Source organism: Heliangelus exortis, chromosome 1 (assembly GCF_036169615.1).
Source record: "Heliangelus exortis chromosome 1, bHelExo1.hap1, whole genome shotgun sequence".
Lineage (NCBI taxonomy): Eukaryota > Metazoa > Chordata > Aves > Apodiformes > Trochilidae > Heliangelus > Heliangelus exortis.
This window is the reverse complement of record NC_092422.1, coordinates 194,786,460-194,806,204: the sequence shown is the minus strand read 5'-3', so window position 1 is coordinate 194,806,204 and position 19,745 is coordinate 194,786,460. Positions and strand designations below refer to the sequence as shown.

The 19,745-nt window shown below is 45.6% G+C and overlaps 1 protein-coding gene across 2 annotated transcripts in view; it reads left to right on the top strand.

Moving 5' to 3' along the window:
• The window catches only part of PLXNA4 (plexin A4), a 504,022-nt gene that overhangs the window by 476,513 nt on the left and 7,764 nt on the right, over positions 1-19,745 (top strand). For both annotated transcript variants that reach the window (XM_071734217.1, XM_071734218.1), the window contains exons 26-30: positions 2,693-2,796; positions 5,416-5,515; positions 8,262-8,452; positions 12,491-12,660; positions 15,324-15,536. In XM_071734217.1, coding sequence (XP_071590318.1) covers positions 2,693-2,796; positions 5,416-5,515; positions 8,262-8,452; positions 12,491-12,660; positions 15,324-15,536 — 778 coding nt within the window. The remainder of the gene's footprint in view (positions 1-2,692; positions 2,797-5,415; positions 5,516-8,261; positions 8,453-12,490; positions 12,661-15,323; positions 15,537-19,745) is intronic.

Genomic DNA, 19,745 nt, shown 5'->3' with positions numbered 1-19,745 from the left:
TGGGGAAGCCCCAGGCATTTGTTCCTCATGCCACTGCTGTGCACAGACAGAAAGTTTCACAGCTTTTCCTGGGAGACTTTGTGCCTGGAGGAAAAGGGTGGGAAGCACAGGGCATGGCATGGAGAGTTAACTGAAATGGATTGGATGCATCAGAATCTGGAAGTGCCTGTTAAGGGTGGTGTGACTGGTGATGCTCAGCTCAAATGAAGGCACTTGGAGTGAGCTGGCAGGGCTGCCATCCACCTGACTATTTCAATTGCTCCTGAAATAGGTTCTCCCTGGTTCAATGGGCATCTTCTTGGTGGCATAGAGCAAAGAGAAGGCACAAGGGAGGTGTAACATTTTCTGTAGAGGTGTAGGAGGACATGTCCCCATCTCCCCAGAGAGTCATTCCCCAGAGAGGCATCGCTACAGCTCAAAGCAGCAGCACCTCTCTCTCAAAGGCCTTTGGAATTTCCTTTTTTTTTTTTTTTTTTCCTAGTCAAGTTGAACAGAAAGGTTGTTTCTTGAAAAAAAAAGTAAAAGAAAAAAAAGAGAATAAAAAAAAAAAAAGAATAAAAAAAAAACAGAAGTAATTCCTGCGTGCAATAAAAAGATACACTATCTGCTGAATGAAATATAAAGGCTTCACAGCAGCTGTCTCCTGAGTTTGCATTTACCACTGCTCCTGATTCGAAGGCTTGATAAAGATAATGGGATTTTTTACCTCCCTTGCCCTCTCCCTCCCTCTCTTCGGAAGGTGGAAGTGTAACAAATTGGATTGGAGTCTGTCTGTCCTTTGTGCTGCCTCGCAGAGGAGTGCTCAGATCTGATGAGCAGAGGGATGGGTTCTGCCAGGGAGGACAAAGCTAACAGCTTGCACTGAGTGCCATGAATACGGATGTCAGGGTCACCTTTTCCTCCTTGGAACCCTCCCTTCCCATTCCCTTGCTCACAGCCACCACGTTTCCTTGGAAATCAGTGTGTGCCCACTTCAGCTGGGACTGGTGGAGAGTGCAATGGTACCGGGTCCAGTTCTGGAGTCCCCAAGAGCAGAAGGACACAGAGCTCCTGGAAGGTGTCCAGAGCAGAGCCACTCAAATGCTCAGAGGGCTGAGCACCTCCCTGGGAAGCCAGGCTGAGGGATTGGGGTTGTTCAGCCTGGAGAAGAGGAGGCTCCCAGGTGAGCTTAGAGCAACCTTCCAATATCTGAAGGGGCTCCAAGAAAGCTGGGGGAGGGCTTTGGACACGGGGGAGTAGGGAGAGGACAAGGGAAATGGGTTAAAACTTGGAGAGAAAGGGGAGATTGAGGTTGGACATGAGGAGGAAATTCTTGAATTTGAGGGTGGTGAGAGCCTGGCCCAGGTTGTCCAAGGAAGTTGTGGCTGCCCCATCCCTGGCAGTGTCTCAGGTCAGGTTGGATGGGGCTTGGAGCAGAAGGACACAGAGCTCCTGGAAGGTGTCCGGAAGAGTCACTCAAATGCTCAGAGGGCTGAGCACCTCCCTGGGAAGCCAGGCTGAGAGATTGGGGTTGTTCAACCTGGAGGAAGCTCCCAGGTGACCCTATAGTGGCTTTCCAGTACCTGAAGGGTACCTACAAAAAAGCTGGGGTACGGTTTTTTAATTGAGTGGGAGGGGCAATGGTTTAAAACTTGAAGAGGGGAGATTTAGGTTAGACATTAGGAAAAAATTCTTTCCTGTGAGGGTGGTGAGAACAGGTTTCCCAGAGAAGTTGTCTTTCCCCCTCCCTGGAAGTCTTCAAGGCAAGCGTGGATGGGGCTTGGAGCGACCTGACCTAGTGGGAGGTGTCCCTGCCTATGCAGGGGGGTTGGAACTAGATGATTTTTAAGCTGCCTTCCAGCTCTAGCCACTCTATGATTCTATGAAAGTTCTCTTGTGAGTCTAGAAAATGTTGGGAGACCACAACCAGGGATCTTTTCCTTGCCATTGCTCAGAGGCATGATGAAGTGGTGTATTTTGTCACAGCAAACAGGCTGCAAGACTGAAGCCAGACACTCTGGCCTTGACACAAGTGAAATTTATTTACTCCTGTCCCATGGTCTACATAAACAAGGACAGCTTGGTCTTGGAAATAGCCACCTTGGAGCACCAGCAGAACCAGGGTGTAGAGTTAAGCTCTGGGAAGAATCAGGGTGCTAAAGCACCAGGCCTTGATCTGCTCAGCTTGGCCAATGGTTCAGCAGCTCTTTGGCCATTGCTTTATTGATCTGTGCAGAATTCACCACTGCTACTGTGCCCTAGAGTTGGATTTCTCATCTCTGTAGGCAACTGCTCGATATTCTGAGCTGTATATGGCATCACTCTTTAAAGGGATGGGTGTTTCCTATTAAGAAGTTGTTTTTTATGATTGCAACATCATTTTATCAAGGGTGAAGAAACCAGTGTGGATAAGCTAGGACCTGACTCTGAGCTTTGCCATAGAGCTTGGATTTTTCCATAGTGTCCTGAATCATCTTTCTGAACTTTTAATGGTTCAACTGTCTTTCCTCTAGAAAGGTGACTCTGGGCATTTATACATTTATATGTTGTATATTCTTGGAGGCACCTGGCAGAGTGGATAGGCAATGACTGACGTGTTGCTACATGGATGCATCCTACAGATGTGTAATTACATGGAGTTCCAGGTGTTTATCCCAAGAGATATCCCAGAGGCTTCATGCAGCAGAGTTTTATGTTCTTGTTCTCCTTGCAGAGTGGAGACAGGCAAGTGGAGCAAGGATGATCCTTCAGGATGAGGACATCACAACCAAGATAGAGAATGACTGGAAGAGACTCAACACTCTGGCACACTATCAGGTAACTGTGCAGGAGGATGGGGAAAAGGTAGAGCAGCTAAAAAAAAAGAGAAAAATGAGGAGGATAAAGAATTATTCTCTAAGATGCAAACAGGGGTTGAGTGGGCCATAACTGGGCAGAGCTCCTGTGTTGGGTACATCCATCCTATTCCACTGTCCTTGCCTTCATTGCCCTGCACAACATTATGCAGCCAAGGGAAGAAAAAAAAATCCTCTGTCCCTCTCAAAGGAGAGGCATCCCTGGTGAGTGAAGGATGTGAAGAGGAGATGTGGTCACGAGCACAACACGTGTTAACATTTTTCATGTAGACAACAGAAAAAAAGCCCTTGCACTCCTCTTTTTTTCCAGTGTATTAAGGTCTTGTAATGCTAGCAGAGTTCAGAAGGATGAAGAGAGACAAATGGAAGAGCAGAAGACTTAGTGGAAGGAGAAGAGCAGCATGACTGGAGACCACAGTACAATGAAGTTGTCATTGACCTAGGAAGACTTTTGCAGTCCCTGTCGTGGTCTAAGTCATCTGCCTTGAGTCAGGGTTTCCCTTCATCTCTGCATGACCTTGAGATCCATAAGAAAGGGCTAAAGGTCAAAAAATTTATCTTACATAAGTGGTCAAAAGCTCTCCCCACTCCTTCCCTCCCTTGCCAAGAAAAACCAACCCAACATAAAAAATCACCTTGTAAAGTTTAATCCAATGCTGATAATTTTGTAATTTCTCCCATTAATCTCAGCAGTCTGTGCTTCATAACAAGATTTTCTTTTCATACAAAAGCTGGCCTGAGGAGGCAGTAATTTGAAAAAGAAACAAAGCTTTTCACTCCAGATTGACCAAAACATTTCTGGTTGACTCCAATGTTTTTCAGTTTTTTGGTTTTTTTTTCCAGGAGGAGTGGTGATGTTTTCCATTTAATTTTACCATTAAACCAGCCATCATTTTCTGTCCCTACTGTGTTTTTTTTCAGTTGTTTGCTTCAGGCAATGAGCTCCTTATTATCCAGATGAGCTGGGGCAGACAGGTCCTCAGCTGCCAGGGCAATTTCTACATCATTCACCCTCAGTATCCTGAGGGCAGACATGGAACATGCTTGGATAGGCACTGATATTCCTATTGCCTCAGTTTCCCCATCTGTAGTGTGGGGCTAAAACTACAAAGAGCAAATAATTGCCTTCTATGATTGTTGAGGGGCTATTTAATTAGCTTCTGCAGTGCTTTGAAGATGAAAAACTCTATGCAAGTGCTAATTATTATTATTAAACAGACAAGAGTTAGACATTGTTGGCAGGGTGTTTGTTTTTTTCACCCATCTCCTTTTTCTGATGTCTTATTTATCACAAATATTTCTCATATGGTTCCTTTGAGCCACTTTGTTAACATTTCTGATAGGGCACCCACATCACCCACATCTATTTCTGCCCAGCTGCAGAAATAGAAAGTCCTGAGCTGTTTCAGGAAGCTCTGCTCTCTTTTCAAATCACAGAATCATAGAATGGTGTGGGTTGGAAGGAACCTTAAAGATCTTCCAGTTCTAACCTCTTTGGCAAGGACATTTTCCATTAGATCAGGATGTACAAGGCCCCATCCAGCCTGGCCTTGAACACTTCCAGGGAGGGGGCAACCAAAGCATCCCTGGGCAACATGGGCCAGTGTCTCACCACCCTCATAGTAAAGAATTTTTCCCTAATGTCCAACCTCAATCTCCCCTCTTCAAGTTTTAACCCATTTCCCTTCTCCTCTCCCTACCCCCCCGTGTCCAAAGCCCTCCCCCAGCTTTCTTGGAGCCCCTTCAGATATTGGAAGGTTGCTCTAAGGTCACCTGGGAACCTTCTCTTCTCCAGGCTGAACAATCCCAATTTATTTTGCCTTCAGCGGGGAGGTGCTCAGCCCTCTGAGCATTTTTGTGTCTCTCCTCTGGACATGCTCAAGGAGCTCTGTGTCCTTCTGATGTTGGGAAATGCTACTCCATGGCATCCTGGGGAACAGCCACTCCAAATCTGCTTCTTTCCTCTATTTGAGAGCTTCTGACCCAGCGAAGAGAAAGAAACCGTGGTGGTCACTTCAGGCAGCAATGCATCTCTCACATGGAAGGGGGAGATTGTGAGAGGTTGACAGGCATAGGAATCCCATTTTTTTTATAGCTAGGTACCTAGATATCACCTACAATTGGGGTAGAAGGAACAGAAAACTTCACATCAGTGCTATTATCCTTATTGGACATCCCATTCCTGATATTTCAAAGAGCTCAGATGAAATTCTTCTTCTCATGCTCCTGTTCTGCATAAGAGCTTCCTTGGGAAGAACTTGCTGCCAGCTTTACTGAGGGTAATGCAAAGACTCCATTGCTGTCACTGGGCTTTGAATCAGGACCTGACTGAAGCAGAGTCTGCTTTAATTAGTTGTCCTATTGCCCAAGTACAGCCTTCTAGGGGTGTAACAAGAGATATTGTCCTGTTTTTGGTTAATAAACCAGTGGAGAGAACATTTGAAGCTTTGGGCCAGAACTCTTGTCCTGCCTGCAGTGACACTGGTTGATGGCTCAGTTTCTGCTGTTTGAATTTCTGCTGCCCATGGTAAGCTCCTCAGGAAGGTTTCAGTTTATTGACCAAGTCCCTTTTTCTCCACAGGTGCCAGATGGATCTGTGGTAGCTTTAGTGTCCAAGCAAGTCACTGCCTACAATGCAGTCAACAACTCCACAGTCTCCAGGACATCAGCCAGCAAGTATGGTAAGGATTTGTATCCTGATATGGAGTCAGAGAACACTGGAAAAAAGATTCTAAACATCGTGGTGGTTACAAGACACTGAACACCAACAGAGAGAATGATAGGAAGGTGACCTGCTGATAAGATTGCTTGAGGAAAGGCAGGAGGAGAGGGTTTAGCCATCTAAAACCTCTTTGGCATCTTGTCCAAGCTGTTGATCCAAGTGGTTGGATTGCTTTTGGGAGGTATTTCTACTCCATCATCAGTGAAAGGAGGAGGCTGTATAATTAGCTGCCTACATCCTTAGATGACTGAATCTCATTCTTAGAATCTGCACAAGGAGAGGAAGGGGAGAAGCTCTGCACACCCACTGAGCTCAGTCCTGTTGGTGGGCAAAGGCCTTGAAGTTTGGGTTGGTGTGAAGATGAATCTGGGAGACAGAGGAGCAACCACAATCTACATAGGGCATAGCTTGGCTACAGGTATAGAATCATAGAATCATTTTGGTTGGAAAATATCTTTAAGATCTTCAAGTCCAGTACTGCCAAGGCCAGCACTGAACCATGTCCCTCATCATCACAGCTAAATGACTTTAAAATCCCTCCAGGGATGTTGACTCCACCACTGCCTTGTGGTGGGCATGAAAACCCTTTTGGGGGAAGAAATAATTCATAATATTTAATCTAAACCTCCCCTGGCACAACTTGAGGCCTTTTTCTCTTGTTACATCACTTGTTACTCAGGAGAAGAGACCAATCCCCCCTCACTCCACCCTCCTCTCACAGAGTTGTAGAGTGTGAGAAGGCCTCTTCTCAACCTCCTTTTCTCCAGGCTGAAGACCCCAAAGTCCCTCAACTGCTCCTCATAAGACATCTGCTGCAGACCCTTTCCCAGATCCATCACCCTCCTTTGGGCATGCTAAATATCTCAGTGTGGGTGCTGTGTGTCCCACTCAGCTATCTCACCATCCCAAGGGAATTTCCACCTGGAATAATAATCTCATGGATTACTATCAGTCTATGTCAAGAGAGATCACCCTTGTTCCTACTTTGCCCAGGAGAGAACTGAGAATGAGACAACTGTAAAGTAGAGACCAGGTGGAAATTCTTCTGCAGAACCAGAGACCTCCTGAGCTTCTCACACTGTCTCAAACCTTTCTCTGTGCTAGAATTGCAGCCCAGAACCTGTCTCACCATAGTGATGCCAGACAAACTCAAAACATCTCAAATGTGCACCACCCTCCAACCTGGATGCAGCTGTCATATCAGTTCATTTTTATTTTTGAATTTCTGAAAGCTTCTCCAATCCTTCTTGCTCCCTTTAGCTTGAGGGAAAGTCCAGAGGAACCCCCATTCCTCTTGTTTCCAAGGACATAAGGAATCCTTATTAATATTCATCCTCTTTGCCATGTTGTTGCAATTACTGAAAGACACAGTGACCTTTTAAAAGGGAGACCTAAGGGGGGTTAATTTCTCTTGGATTTCTTTAATTCTTTTGCCATTTGATTTTATTTTTTTTTTTTTCAGAAGGCAGGAGCAGGCAAGAATGCAGGGGGAGGAGAAGATGCAGTGGGTCAGGAGTGATTGTTAATTGCAATTAAGAAAACAGCATCCAGAGAGAAAAAAAAGGATATTCCAGCTGATAATTAATATGTAAAGACTGGTAATGCCTTAATGAAGCTGATTCAGATCTTGCTACAGAAAGATGCAACACTCTTCTATTAATTATGGTTGGAAAAGACTCTCTGCAGCATTGCTGGAAGGTCAGGGAGAGGGGAATGCCTCCTGCCATCACTCAGAGGCTAAAGGAGGTGAAATTTGGAGGCTAAAGGCATCCTCAGAGAGAAAATTCATGTGGGCTCACCTGAACTTCTGGTTTACTTTCTGTCTAAACCAGATTTTGGAGCAAGGGGTGAAGAGGATGGCTGGGCAGGAGATACTGGATTGCTTTGATGCTAAAGTAGGAAAAGGAGAAAGCTCTTCCTCAGTCTTGGGATCAAGATGAGAGGTCATGTTAGCTACATCAGTGAGATTCAGGAGAATAATGCCATGCAGTGTGGTAAAAACACAGGTAAAACAAGGTGTACTTAGCCAGACTGGTTACCATGAGTATCTAGTACTGACCCCTAAACCAGTCCTGGGCAGTGTCTGACACTGACAGAACTGGTTGTCCCAGGCCAAAGCTTTGCCAGGGCATGTGATAGGAGGTAAAGAGGGTGAACAACTGAAAATCAGTGTTTAAACCTCCTTTAATTTAATAATATAGGCACTGACATCACAGCTGGCTTGGCTGACACCTCTTGTCTTTGCTGAGCAAATCACTCAGTCAGAAGACAATATTTAGACAGTAAATCCCGGTCCATACAGCTGCTTTGGGGACTTCTCCATCTCACATGGTAATTCCACCAGGAGAGAAATCTGTGCTGGACTATCTTATTAATTGATCAGTGGAAAATTGGTTCATACTAAAACTGAAATGCAGAGCTTGAAAAGCAGGGACACTGCAGTACTGCCCCAGCTTGCTGACTTTGGAGGCCCAAATTAGCATCTCCTCAGGATGGACTCACCAAGCTGTGAGTCCTGCACCAGAACCCATGTGAACATCCCCTCCACGTACCCGCTACGGAATTCAGATGGGTCTTCTTCTTGCCTGTCTGCTGAAAAACCTCTTCTAGGTGTCTTTCCATTTGCCTATTTCCTATTTGCCTATTTCCTCTTAATCCAAACTCCAGGGTTTCCAGGTCTCAGCCCCCTGCTTCTCTCTTTGCAGAAAATATGATCCGTTACACGGGCAGCCCCGACAGCCTCCGGTCCCGCACACCCATGATCACCCCTGACCTGGAGAGTGGAGTCAAAATGTGGCACTTGGTGAAGAACCATGAGCATGGTGACCAAAAAGAAGGTGACCGAGGCAGCAAGATGGTTTCAGAGATCTACCTGACAAGATTACTTGCCACCAAGGTACATGGTAGGGCTGGGGAAGAGGGTGAGAAATGTTGGGGTTTTTTTAAGGCTGCTGTAGGACTTATTTCCTATAAGATATGAGAGACTGCTCAAAAGATGCTAAAGGGGGATGAGAGAAGAGCAGGAGGAAGACAGAAAGAGAAGGGCTCCAAGCATTTAGGGAAAGAGAACTTAGAAAGCAGAGTCAGAAAAAGTATGTTGGAGAACAACGAACCCAAGACCATGAGACTGGTGGGGAAAATCTGCACAGGAGTAGGTGCTGGGGTTGTTGATTATTCTGGCTTGTAGTTTGTACCAAACTTGAGCAAATGAAGATCCAGGGAGCTCAGATCAGATTCCAAGGATGTGTCATGCCTCACAGCCCAAAATGTGCTCCTGTGCCAGAAAACCCTGAGTTTTGTGGTACAAGTCCTTCTTCTCCACCTTTCCCCTGGGCTCATAAAGACTCTGGTGCTGATGACTTGGCAGGGGGTTGAGCTGACTGTGATACAACTCTCCAAGGAGAGCAAGCAGAGTTAGATGCCCATCCCCATTGTGACACAGAAAGCTTGGGTTCTCCAAAGAGAAAACACACATGGATTCAGGTGAGGGCAAAGAAGAGACATCCTGAGCAACATCTCCAGACACATCTCCCACATCACAGCTACTTCAGGGCAAGGCTCTGCAGGGAAGGCAAAGGCTGTGTTGGGAAGTTGGTAAGATCCCACATGCTCAATCCAAATTCCCCAAACCACTGGAAACCAACCTCCTATGGGGGTGCCTGCCTGCCTGAAAAAATTATGTGGTGGACCAGTGTTTGGCATCACTGAGGATGAAGCACCATAAGGGGGACACTTGCACAAGTGGAGATCATTCAAGCTGACAGGTCTAAAACTTACTGCAGAGGACTTTGGCTCTGAGACAGCCACAGAAAGTGGCTTAATAGCCACTGCACAGAAAGAACTCAGTGTCACCCACCACCATGCTATCCTTCCCCTGAAAAGGAGATGTCCAGGTCTTGCTGCAGCTGGCTTGCTCTGGCATTGACAGGAGATCTCAGGCCTTTCACCTTCTTTTGGAGTTACTGAGATTTTCCACCTGTAAAAGCTCTACAAGACCATGGGCAAAAGTGTCTGAGTTTACATTAATTTGCTCTTCCACACTGTAGAAAACTCTTCTCCTTGGAGAAGTCTACATTCATGAAGAATCTGCAATGATCTTCCAGGGGCTGGAAGGGGGAGGAAGGATGTATCATCATCAGAGAAAAGCTCTGCCATCCTCTCACAGCACCAGAACCTCTCCAATGCTTAAAATTGACTCCAGAGTTATCTCAAAGTGTCTCTGAAGGGGAACCCCCAGGGAAGCTGTGGCTCAGGTGTGGCTGATCACAGTTATCTCCTCCCACTTCTGAGCAAGGGTGAGGCCAAGCAGTGATCCAACAGCCCAATCTTCCTCTCTTCTCTGAAGTTTTGACTGCTATCACTTCTTGGCAGGGTGGCACGGACACAATTTCATGTGTTCATGCAGATGTAATATGATTTTGCCCATCAGACAGGTCCCCATCCCATGCTGAAGTCCTTCTGTACAGTGTGAACCTTCACAGTTGTTCCTCAGCTCATTCTGCCCCTGATGTCTGACTCTCCCCACATCCTCACCCAGGCTGTCTGTGTTGTAGTAGGATTTGCAGATAAAATGGCTCTGTCTTTAGCCCCTGGTACATCCCCAGCTCCCTGGCATTAAGATATTTTTACAGACCACACAGCCTAAAAAGAAAATTATGTTCTCCAGGGCCCAGCTGGTGTAAACCAGGGAGCATTGGACCAGTGCTGATTTATGTTGTCTGGGGATACATCCCCTACCTCAGCACTGAATTGCTTTTGCTTTATGTTCTGGATCACAAACTCAGTGTTCACTTTTTTGTCTTACTTTTTCTTTATCTTACATTTTCTTTATCCTACTCTTTTTTCTCTTCTCTTCTCTTCTCTTCTCTTCTCTTCTCTTCTCTTCTCTTCTCTTCTCTTCTCTTCTCTTCTCTTCTCTTCTCTTCTCTTCTCTCCTCTTCTCTCCTCTCCTCTCCTCTCCTCTCCTCTTCTCTCTCTTCTCTTCTCTTCTCTTCTCTTCTCTTCTCTTCTCTTCTCTTCTCTTCTCTTCTTTCTCTTCTCTTCTCTTCTCTTCTCTTCTCTTCTCTTCTCTTCTCTTCTCTTCTCTTCTCTTCTCTTCTCTCCTCTTCTCTCCTCTCCTCTCCTCTCCTCTTCTCTTCTCTTCTCTTCTCTCCTCTCCTCTCCTCTCCTCTCCTCTCCTCTCCTCTCCTCTCCTCTCCTCTCCTCTCCTCTCCTCTCCTCTCCTCTCCTCTCCTCTCCTCTCCTCTCCTTTCAGCAAGAAAGCAGCTGTGAAAATTTCACAGCACTGGAGAGAGTATAAATGCTGAGGGGTTTATTGTTTCCCCTCTTGGGCTGAGCAGTTTTCTTTCCTCACCATGACCATTTGAGGGAGGGGAAGAAGAGAGACAACAATTGCTGTTAATACAGTCCCAGGGAATACTTAGTTAAACTGACAGTGATTTTTATTCTGGCAAATCCCTGACCTCTGTGACCTAGAGTTTCTTACCTAAAAGCCCTAGAGGTTTTCTTTGTGTTTGTGTGGGTGAACATGTAGAGAACTCATCCCCTCCAGAACCTGAACTTGAGGGCAGCTCTTCCATGTCAGACCAACAAGATTTCCCTTCAGGGGCCCTTTACTGAGTCAGACATGTTCTGCAGGGCTTTATTCACCCTGGAGGAGTTCACACAAGAAAAAGGGACCTCTGTTTGTTTCCCAAGGAATAAATCAAGTGGTGAATCAGCAAGAGACACCAGCTTGCTAATTAAGTATTTGTTAGCACTATGTAAACTTGAGCTGCTCTGGTGGAACCTGATGCTTGGTTTCTAGTGAGGAGAATTTCTTTCCTGGGTCTGCAGAGAAGGGGGAGAGCTTTATTTTTGCAGCTGAGGAAATTTTACTTGTCAGGAAAGGAGATCTGATTGCTTTTTGGTTATTTTGGCAGCCATTTGGTTTTTTTGTTCACATATCAATGCCTGTGCAGCCCTCGTGGCAAAGCAGAGATTTGAACATGAGCTAGAGCTCCCCATTTGGCAAGAGAAGTCTGTCCTGCCTGGTTCCTTCCCACCCCAAAAATCCCAATTTAGAGCTCAGGTGGTTATCACAGCTCCTTAAGTGTCCCCATCTCCATGTCACCCTCTCCTACCCCAGCTCTTTGCCAGCTGTCCTTGCCAGTTTGTCCAGGGTGGTTCTGCAAACACAGGGTCTGGGATTCTCCACCAGAGGAGCAGCACAAGGAGATCTCTGCAATCTCTACAGTGGACATTACTGAGGTGTCCAGAGCCATAACTGACAAACCCATTCCCTGCTACTCTTTGCCTCTGTCCCATGGGTAGCAAAAAATGAAGAGGCCTCTTGGGGATTAAGATGAAGTTCTTGGTTTTTATTATACTATTTGCACGTACAAAACAACCATTTCTCTGCAAGCACTTTTGTCTCATTTGTGACACCTTCTACTCTGCTCTGAAGTCATCTGACTTCTATTCCCAGCTTAAGAATTGCCCCTGGCTGAAAGCCAGCACGGACCATGCCTCGTTTTTGTCTCCTATGTCTCATACCCTAAAGCAGCTGAGGTTAGGATACAGAGGAGAGGGATTTTGTTGAGAAAAACCCAGGTCCTCTCCATCACAATATATCTGAGATAGAATAAGCTAAACCATCCTCCCTGAGCTAAACCACCCTCCCTGGCAGGGAGTGCTGGTTGCAGAGAGGACAGGTAGCAGCTTGGCCTAGCTCATCTGGCCAGATGTGGAGGATACTGTGAAGATGCACATGCCTTCTTGGAAACATCTGTATTAAAATGTACAACTTGTGTCACCTTTTTAATGGTTATTAGATGGCTTTTCAACCAGACTCTGTGGGCTCAACCCACAGACAGACTCTATTTTCAGTACCACAATGCAGTATTTTCTTCCTCCTTGGTATCTCACCTCCTTCTTTCCTTCCTTTTCCCAACAGGGCACCCTCCAGAAATTTGTAGATGACCTCTTTGAGACCATTTTCAGCACTGCTCACCGTGGCAGTGCCCTTCCCCTGGCTATCAAATACATGTTTGACTTTCTGGATGAGCAGGCTGACAAACACAACATCCATGACCCCCACGTGAGGCACACCTGGAAGAGCAACTGGTGAGTGAGAAAGCCCAGGGTAGTCCAGTTTCAGGTCCTGGACTGAAAGAAGAATAAAAAGAACATGTGTTTTGGGATCTGGATGTGTGGGAGGAGCTGAGGAGCCTGGTGGGGGGGTTCAGAGTCTTCCCAAGCTGATGGAGAAGTCAGAAGATCCCAGAACCTGAATGATGCTCTCCAGGATGGAGCACTTCAGATAAATAGGTCCCAGTTTGCCCTGTATTACAGGGGGATGTGCTGTTTCTGAGGGATCTCATGAGGATATAGGAGGCAAAATGGTGAAGCACTGAACTACTTAGGAACGTTTAGGGAGGCGTGGGAGAGAATTCAGCACCACTGTCTTCATCTAGGCTGGATGTCTGAATTCTCAGTGGAGTCAGAGGGGGGAGAGAGCTCCATTTGTGTGCCCACAAGTATCCATGTGCCACCTGAGATATTTCAAGTTATCCCAGACATCCCCATGGGATGTACAGCACAGACAGGAGACTGGTACCCTCCTGGGCTGAAGGCCAGGAGAGCATCTCAGATGGTGAAAAGCACTAAAAAGGTCTGGAGCTGGATGTGAGTTTCATTTGGAGAGAAGGACAAAATCTACATCAACATCAGCCCCTGCCCCAGCTGCCAAGCAGCAGCCTCTCCTTGTACATGAAATGGGGAAAGTGGGGAAAAGCCAGGAATGGTGAAGAAGAAAGATCTTTGCTGCTCCTCTCTGCTGAGTCTCCTTGTTGGAAAAATTCCCCAGGGGAAAAGCTCCCTCCCCTTCTCCTGTGCAACAAGAGGGACTAGAAAAGGCACAGAAGAGGAAAGCCATGGGGCTCCCAGCTCATGCATTATTTTTTTTTTCCCTTTTACCAGCCATGCTGATGGCAGATCCTCACAGCACGGTGACATAAAAAAAAAAAAAAAAAGAAACCCCATGCACCAAAGAGGTTTTCAACTAATGAAACATTAGCATATTATTAACATTATCTGCAGCACTAATCTAAGGCTGATTGCAGCCACTCTGGCTAAATGAGCAGGAGGTTTATTTAAGGGGGGAGTGGGGAAGGCAGAGCTTGTGTGTCCATGGGAAAAGGGGCAGTATGGAGAAAAGCTGCTCAATCAGATTAAATTAACTCAAAAGTCACATCGTGGGCTTTGTTATTCCCAGGTAGGGACATCAGCCCCCCCCAAGACCCTCCCCACAGCCATACACACACTCATACACACATACACATGCACTCTGTCCTTGCTGTGGTTGTGTGTACCATCCAAACACCTGCAGAAAAAGTTCTGCATGGTTCTCTCATCCACCTCATCCTTCAAAAGATGAATCCTCCATTCTCAGCCTAAAATATTTCTCTCTCCCAGCTCCCATCACTGCTCATTGCCAGCATTTCTTGCTTCTCCTGAGCTTCTACCCCTATGGAGACTGCTTGGCTGATAGGATTTTTTTTGTGTGAGGTTTTCCTTACGTTTGTTCTGTGATTTTGATGGTTCAGGTGAACATGTGGTGTTTTAGGAATCTTTGCTGTCATCCCTCTATCAGAACATACTAAAGTGCCTACTCCTGCCCAAAATGGATCAGACTTGGAGATCAAATTTTTATGGGGCTGTGAACACGTGGGAGTAACGAGCAAATTGAAGGAACTTGGAAGCTGGGGAGTTTACCCTGAACATCTGGTGAATTTATTAGGCTGAAGAAAAACCTCCTCTTGGGAAGGTGCAGACATTGAAGGTAGATTTAACAGCCTACCTGACAGAGAGACAAGAGTCTAACTCTGTGATCAGTGACACATCCCAGCTCCTAGGCCAGGATCATATGAATTCATTTGCCCTGACACAAAAAGGCTTGAGGCAATGGCTGGAGGTAGATACCTCAGGGCATTTCACACAAATGAATGGCTCTTTTGAGAAAGAAAAAAAAAAAAAGGGGGGGAAAAAAAGAGCTTTGGATTGCAACTGGAATAATATTTCCTTGGTTAGGGCAGACACATTTTCATTTCAAAGGTTGCAACACTTGTTCCCCAGTTTCTTTTCTTCCTGGAGGCAACAGAGATTTCCCTGCCATGTACTGGCTGCTTCATGCCCTGGGTGGTGGGACCAGATGTGGGTTTTGGCTTGAGATCATGACAGTAGATGATGTCCACAGCACACAGTAGATGCCATAACCACGTCTGGGCTCCACCTGGAAGTTCTCCCTACCTCTCTTTCCCATGGGATTGCAATGATAATAACCAAGTCCCCCAGTGACAAATATTCAAGGGGTTTTGTGGATGCAAGGCCTCTCCCACAGCTAAGGGGTGCAACTTGTACCCTAAAGTAGAGAAGTCAGGAGCTGTTTTCATTACCTCAATTATGTTAGGAGTCATTGTCATCACCTCAATTATACTCCCATTAATTTACGTGCAACTTTAATAAGATGGCATTGACTTCATGATTGAAAAAATCTGGCTTGGAAGGATAACAGGGACAAAAGCCACTCCTGAGGTGACTCCACAGCCATCCCTAGAGTCCTGGAGGGGAAGAATTTATTCTGTCTCATATCTTATCCCAGAATCCTTATGTCCACACCATGATCTTTGATTCCCATCCACCATTTACCATTATAACCTCACACAGAAAAGCCTGTGAGCCATGTACTGACTGATTCACCTCTCCCACCTCTCCCCCCCCTCTTCCAGCTTGCCTTTGAGGTTCTGGGTTAACATGATCAAGAACCCACAGTTTGTCTTCGATATCCACAAGAACAGCATCACAGATGCCTGCCTCTCTGTTGTGGCTCAGACTTTCATGGATTCCTGTTCAACCTCAGAGCATCGTCTGGGCAAAGATTCTCCTTCCAACAAGCTTCTCTATGCCAAGGACATCCCCAGCTACAAGAACTGGGTAGAAAGGTGAGTTTTAATTCTTGAAATATCTATGAGATAAGAGAGTGATGCAATGAGGTCCTGTTTCCAGGATGGAGGCATCATCAGTATTGCTTTGTGTTGCTTTTTTTATTTTGGTTATTGCCTAAGTGGAAAGCTCTGTGTCAACCTTTTGTTTCCAAGGTGGAGGTGGAAATTTAATTAGAGGTGTGAATTAAAGGTGTTCACCATCGTGGCTTCTCTTGAGAAGAAACTGTTGAGAAGTGAGAGATGGGAGGAAGGAAGGGGAAGTGATGATTTTGAGCCCTGTGAAGTACATGGGCTCCTAAGTCTTTCCACCCAGACCAGGAGTGATTTGATGTTCTCAGCATCCTTGTGACAGTGCCCACACTGCCTTGATCCCAAGGACCAGACAGTGATCTCCTCTGATTCTGAATCCAGTAGCTTTCCTTGGAGTCTCTTCTGTGCTTTGAATGAGGTGCCATAAAACTGAGAGGCTGGTGACTGAAACTCTGCAGGCATTTTCTGAAAGGTCCAAGCATTTATCCACATCTGCAGCACATCTGGCTGGACTGATCAATCTGCTGCAGTGAAAGTCACTGTCTGGCAAACTATTCTATGAAGACAGGCTGAGAGAGTTGGGTTTCTCCAGCCTGGAGGTATCTTAGAGCACTTTCCAATACCTGGACATGCAACAGGAAAACTGAAAAGAGATTTTTGACAGGAGCCTGGAGTGATAGAGTGAGAGGGAGCAGTTTAAAGCTGAAAGAGGTGAGATTTAGGTTATATATTAGGAAGAAATTCCTTGCTATGAGGGTGGTGAGACCCTGGCCCAGGTTGCCCAGAGAAGCTGTGGATGTCCCATCCCTGGGAGTGTCTCAGGTCAGGTTGGATGGGGCTTGGAGCAACCTGGGCTGGTGGAAGGTGTCCCTGCCCACGGCAGGGGGGTTGGAACTGGATGATCCTTATGGTCCCTTCCAACACAACCCAGTCTATGATTTGATGCTACTCTGCAGGGAATTCTACTAAGCCAACTATTCCTGCAGTTCCTAGAGGCTTCAGCTTCTCTTCCAATGCTCTGCAGGACAAACAAACAGCACATCTTTCACTCCATTCAGCAGGAGGCTGTGTGCTGGAACAAGCCTTGCAGAAGTTGATCTGTGCTTTGTTTTGCAGGATGCTACGCTTGCTTGGTGTTATTGACAGGTTTGGGAACTGCACAGATGGAGAATGATTATTTCTCTGTAAAAACAGAGCTGGGTTTATCTCACAGATCATGCCTGTGCAATGCCTTCTCGTTTGAAGTGATTATTTGTCTGGGTGACTTCATAGCCACTGTCTAAAATTGATACCCAGCTTACAGGAGACCTCTGCTCCTCCTGGCACACTGCTCTCTAAAGCCCTGTGTTTCCTTTGGTGGGAATGGTTTTCCTTCTTATTTCTGGAAGGAGAGCAGGGCTGATCAAAGAGATCTGTCCCCTTGTCAGCCTGAGGTGACACATTTATTTTTTTTTTTACAATAATTCTCTCATTGGTGTCTGATTTCTCTGGACAATTATTTTTAGATGTGGTTAAACATTCCTGCAAATGTTGTTTCTAGGCAACCTGTAAGGCTCTCACAAGCTACCTGGATAATTATGACCTACTTCTGGTACTGTGTCCAAGTTTCTTAGCATGGATTGAGGCTGACTGCTGGATTGATCTGGAGAGGGGGAAAGAGATGTTGGAGATTCATTTAGGAACCCAACTGGCAGCAACAGGGACCCAAAGGTGTCATATTCCATGACAGTTTGGCAGCCTTGTGGGGAGTGAGTGGTTGGTATTTGTGGAGAAACTCTTTGTTTTCCATATGACCCTGGATGCCTTTTTACCTTTGGGACAGATTTTTATCTGTGGGATAGATTTTAGGGACAAACTGAGGTATGGAGGTGAAGAATGGGGCATTTCCATTCTATTTTTTTTTATTCCTGGATAAGCAGAAGGCTGCAGTTTCCAGCTGTTGAAGTTCTTCTGGTTTGTTTTATTGGTTTGTTGGTTGGGTTGGTTTTCTGGAACTGATTTCACTTGGCAACTTTTTGGAGCAAAATCCTGTTGCCCAGAGGTCTTCAGCAAGAGGAGCTGCATTTCCCTGGAAGTTTTTTTTCTGAACAACTGAGTTTGCAGATGAGGTACATAACACCTCCTGCTGCTAGTAAACAGCCCTGGATTTTTGTGCCCAGCATGTGCTGGGTTGTTGTCTGCACTGATGTCTGACAACTTGAACTGGAGCCTAAGGGGAGGCTGAGGGGTTTGGAACAGAGTTAGAGCTCCTGCCCTGCTTGTATTTTTATGAGTTTGATCCACTGACTCAAGGCAGTGGCACCTGGATGCTGTGGTAGATCAAAGGAAAAACATATCAAGGATGAATAGAATATAATTTCAATTCTACTCTGAGTTAATGAATTCCTTTTCTCCATTCTGTAACAGTAGTTGAGGGGGAGTTATTTCAACTCCAGTGGCTTCCAGTGCTGGTTGGAGCTATTTCTGCAGTCAGCATCAGCTGGAGACAGCATCCTTCAAGCCCACTAGACTTCTTCAAAGAGCAAATCATAAGATAAAAAAGATTTTAATCCAGGAAGTTTTAAGAAGCCGTTGAGTAAATCAGAAGCACCTGAAATCAAATGAATTTCTTTGATGAAGAAGAACCTGTTGGAGTGCAATTAGGCCAGTGGTAGATTGGAACCCCACTTGAAGGTACTCTGGAGTCAAGACAGGTTCATGGCTTTTAACAGCTCTGGTGAAATGGTGGCTGAGCTGAGTTACTCCAAACCTTCCCTTTGCAGCTCCTGGTTTCTCAGTGGGACTTCAGGGCTCAACATAACCCAAAGCACAAGAAGCAAGCAGGTGTGAAAGTACATACCTCCAACCCTTCCAAGACAGGTTTTCCACCTCTTTAAAGTGTAAATGCATCTTGGGGAGGGAATAGCTACAGATTCTGGGCTGATCAATGGTCTCCCTCCACATGGTGGTCAACTGGGAGGTTGATTTCAACACTTCTTTTTTGGATGCTATTGGAAGCAGAAATTTCCTGCTGAAATGATCCTGCTGAGAAACCCACACTTTTGGAGAAAACCAGGTTCAGCATTCAAATTACACACCCAGGGCTCTTTCACTCTGAAAAGAGATGGCTCAAAAGTATTTAGGTGCAGCCATAACTTGGATTAGGGTGGAAGATGAGGCCAGACTGAGGCAGGAGAATCAGCCTAGGAAATGGGGACAGACTGATTTTTGTTGAAGCCACGAAGAGACAGACTGTAGTTCTAAAACAAGGTGAAGGCTTTTCAGTTATCATTATCTGAGCCTATTGAAAAAAAAAAAAAAAAAAGAAAAAAAAAAAGAGGAAAAGAATGGGAAAGGTAGACCAGATTCTCATCTGATTTCTGTTAGCAAAACTCCATAGGCTTTTGCTGAATTTACATTAGAGCAGCTTCAGATCTGCATCTTTTCAAGTTTACTTCAAATGTCCCCTTTGAGCCTAGAAATCTGGAGAACTTGGGAGCATTTGATGCGATCCCCAAGCAATACAAAGGGGAGCCTGTTTTAATTGGGACTGTCTCATTAGCATTCAACACCACACTGAAAAGATGACAAAGGGCTGTGGCTGACCTTTCATTTCTCTCCGTGCTGCCAAGCTTATGATAACACTTGTTTGAACTTCATTAACACCGTTTAATTGCCTGCATCACAATCAATACACTGTTTCCCCACCGATGCCTGGCATGGAGGCAGGGATGTGGGAGACTAAAAAATGGGCAGAGCACAAAAAGAAGCAGCTGAAGAGTTTTTTTCCATTGCACACTGATGCCCCAAATGCCTGCAGTGCTGCAAGGAGAGGAACTGGTGCTTTTTTTTCTCAGCTTGGTAGGGACTTGGTCTCCTTTTGGCTGCTTTGGTGTGGATTAAAAATAACCCCTTGAAGAAAGCTGAAAGTCAATAAAGACATTGCAAATATTCTTAATGCTTTGAGAATCTTTCAGTGAAGACCATGCAAAATAGATTTACTAGGTTTGGGACTAAAAATGGTTTGTGGTAGTCAGAATTAGAACATCTGCAGTTTATTATGTTAAGCAGGGTACAACCATCATCTGACCTAGGAGATGATACCCAAGTCCTGGGTCCGTGCTCTCTTCTGTTTCCTTTTCCTGAAGCAACTGTGATTTGCATGGCTTTAGCCTTTAGATGTTGAGTTCTTAACCT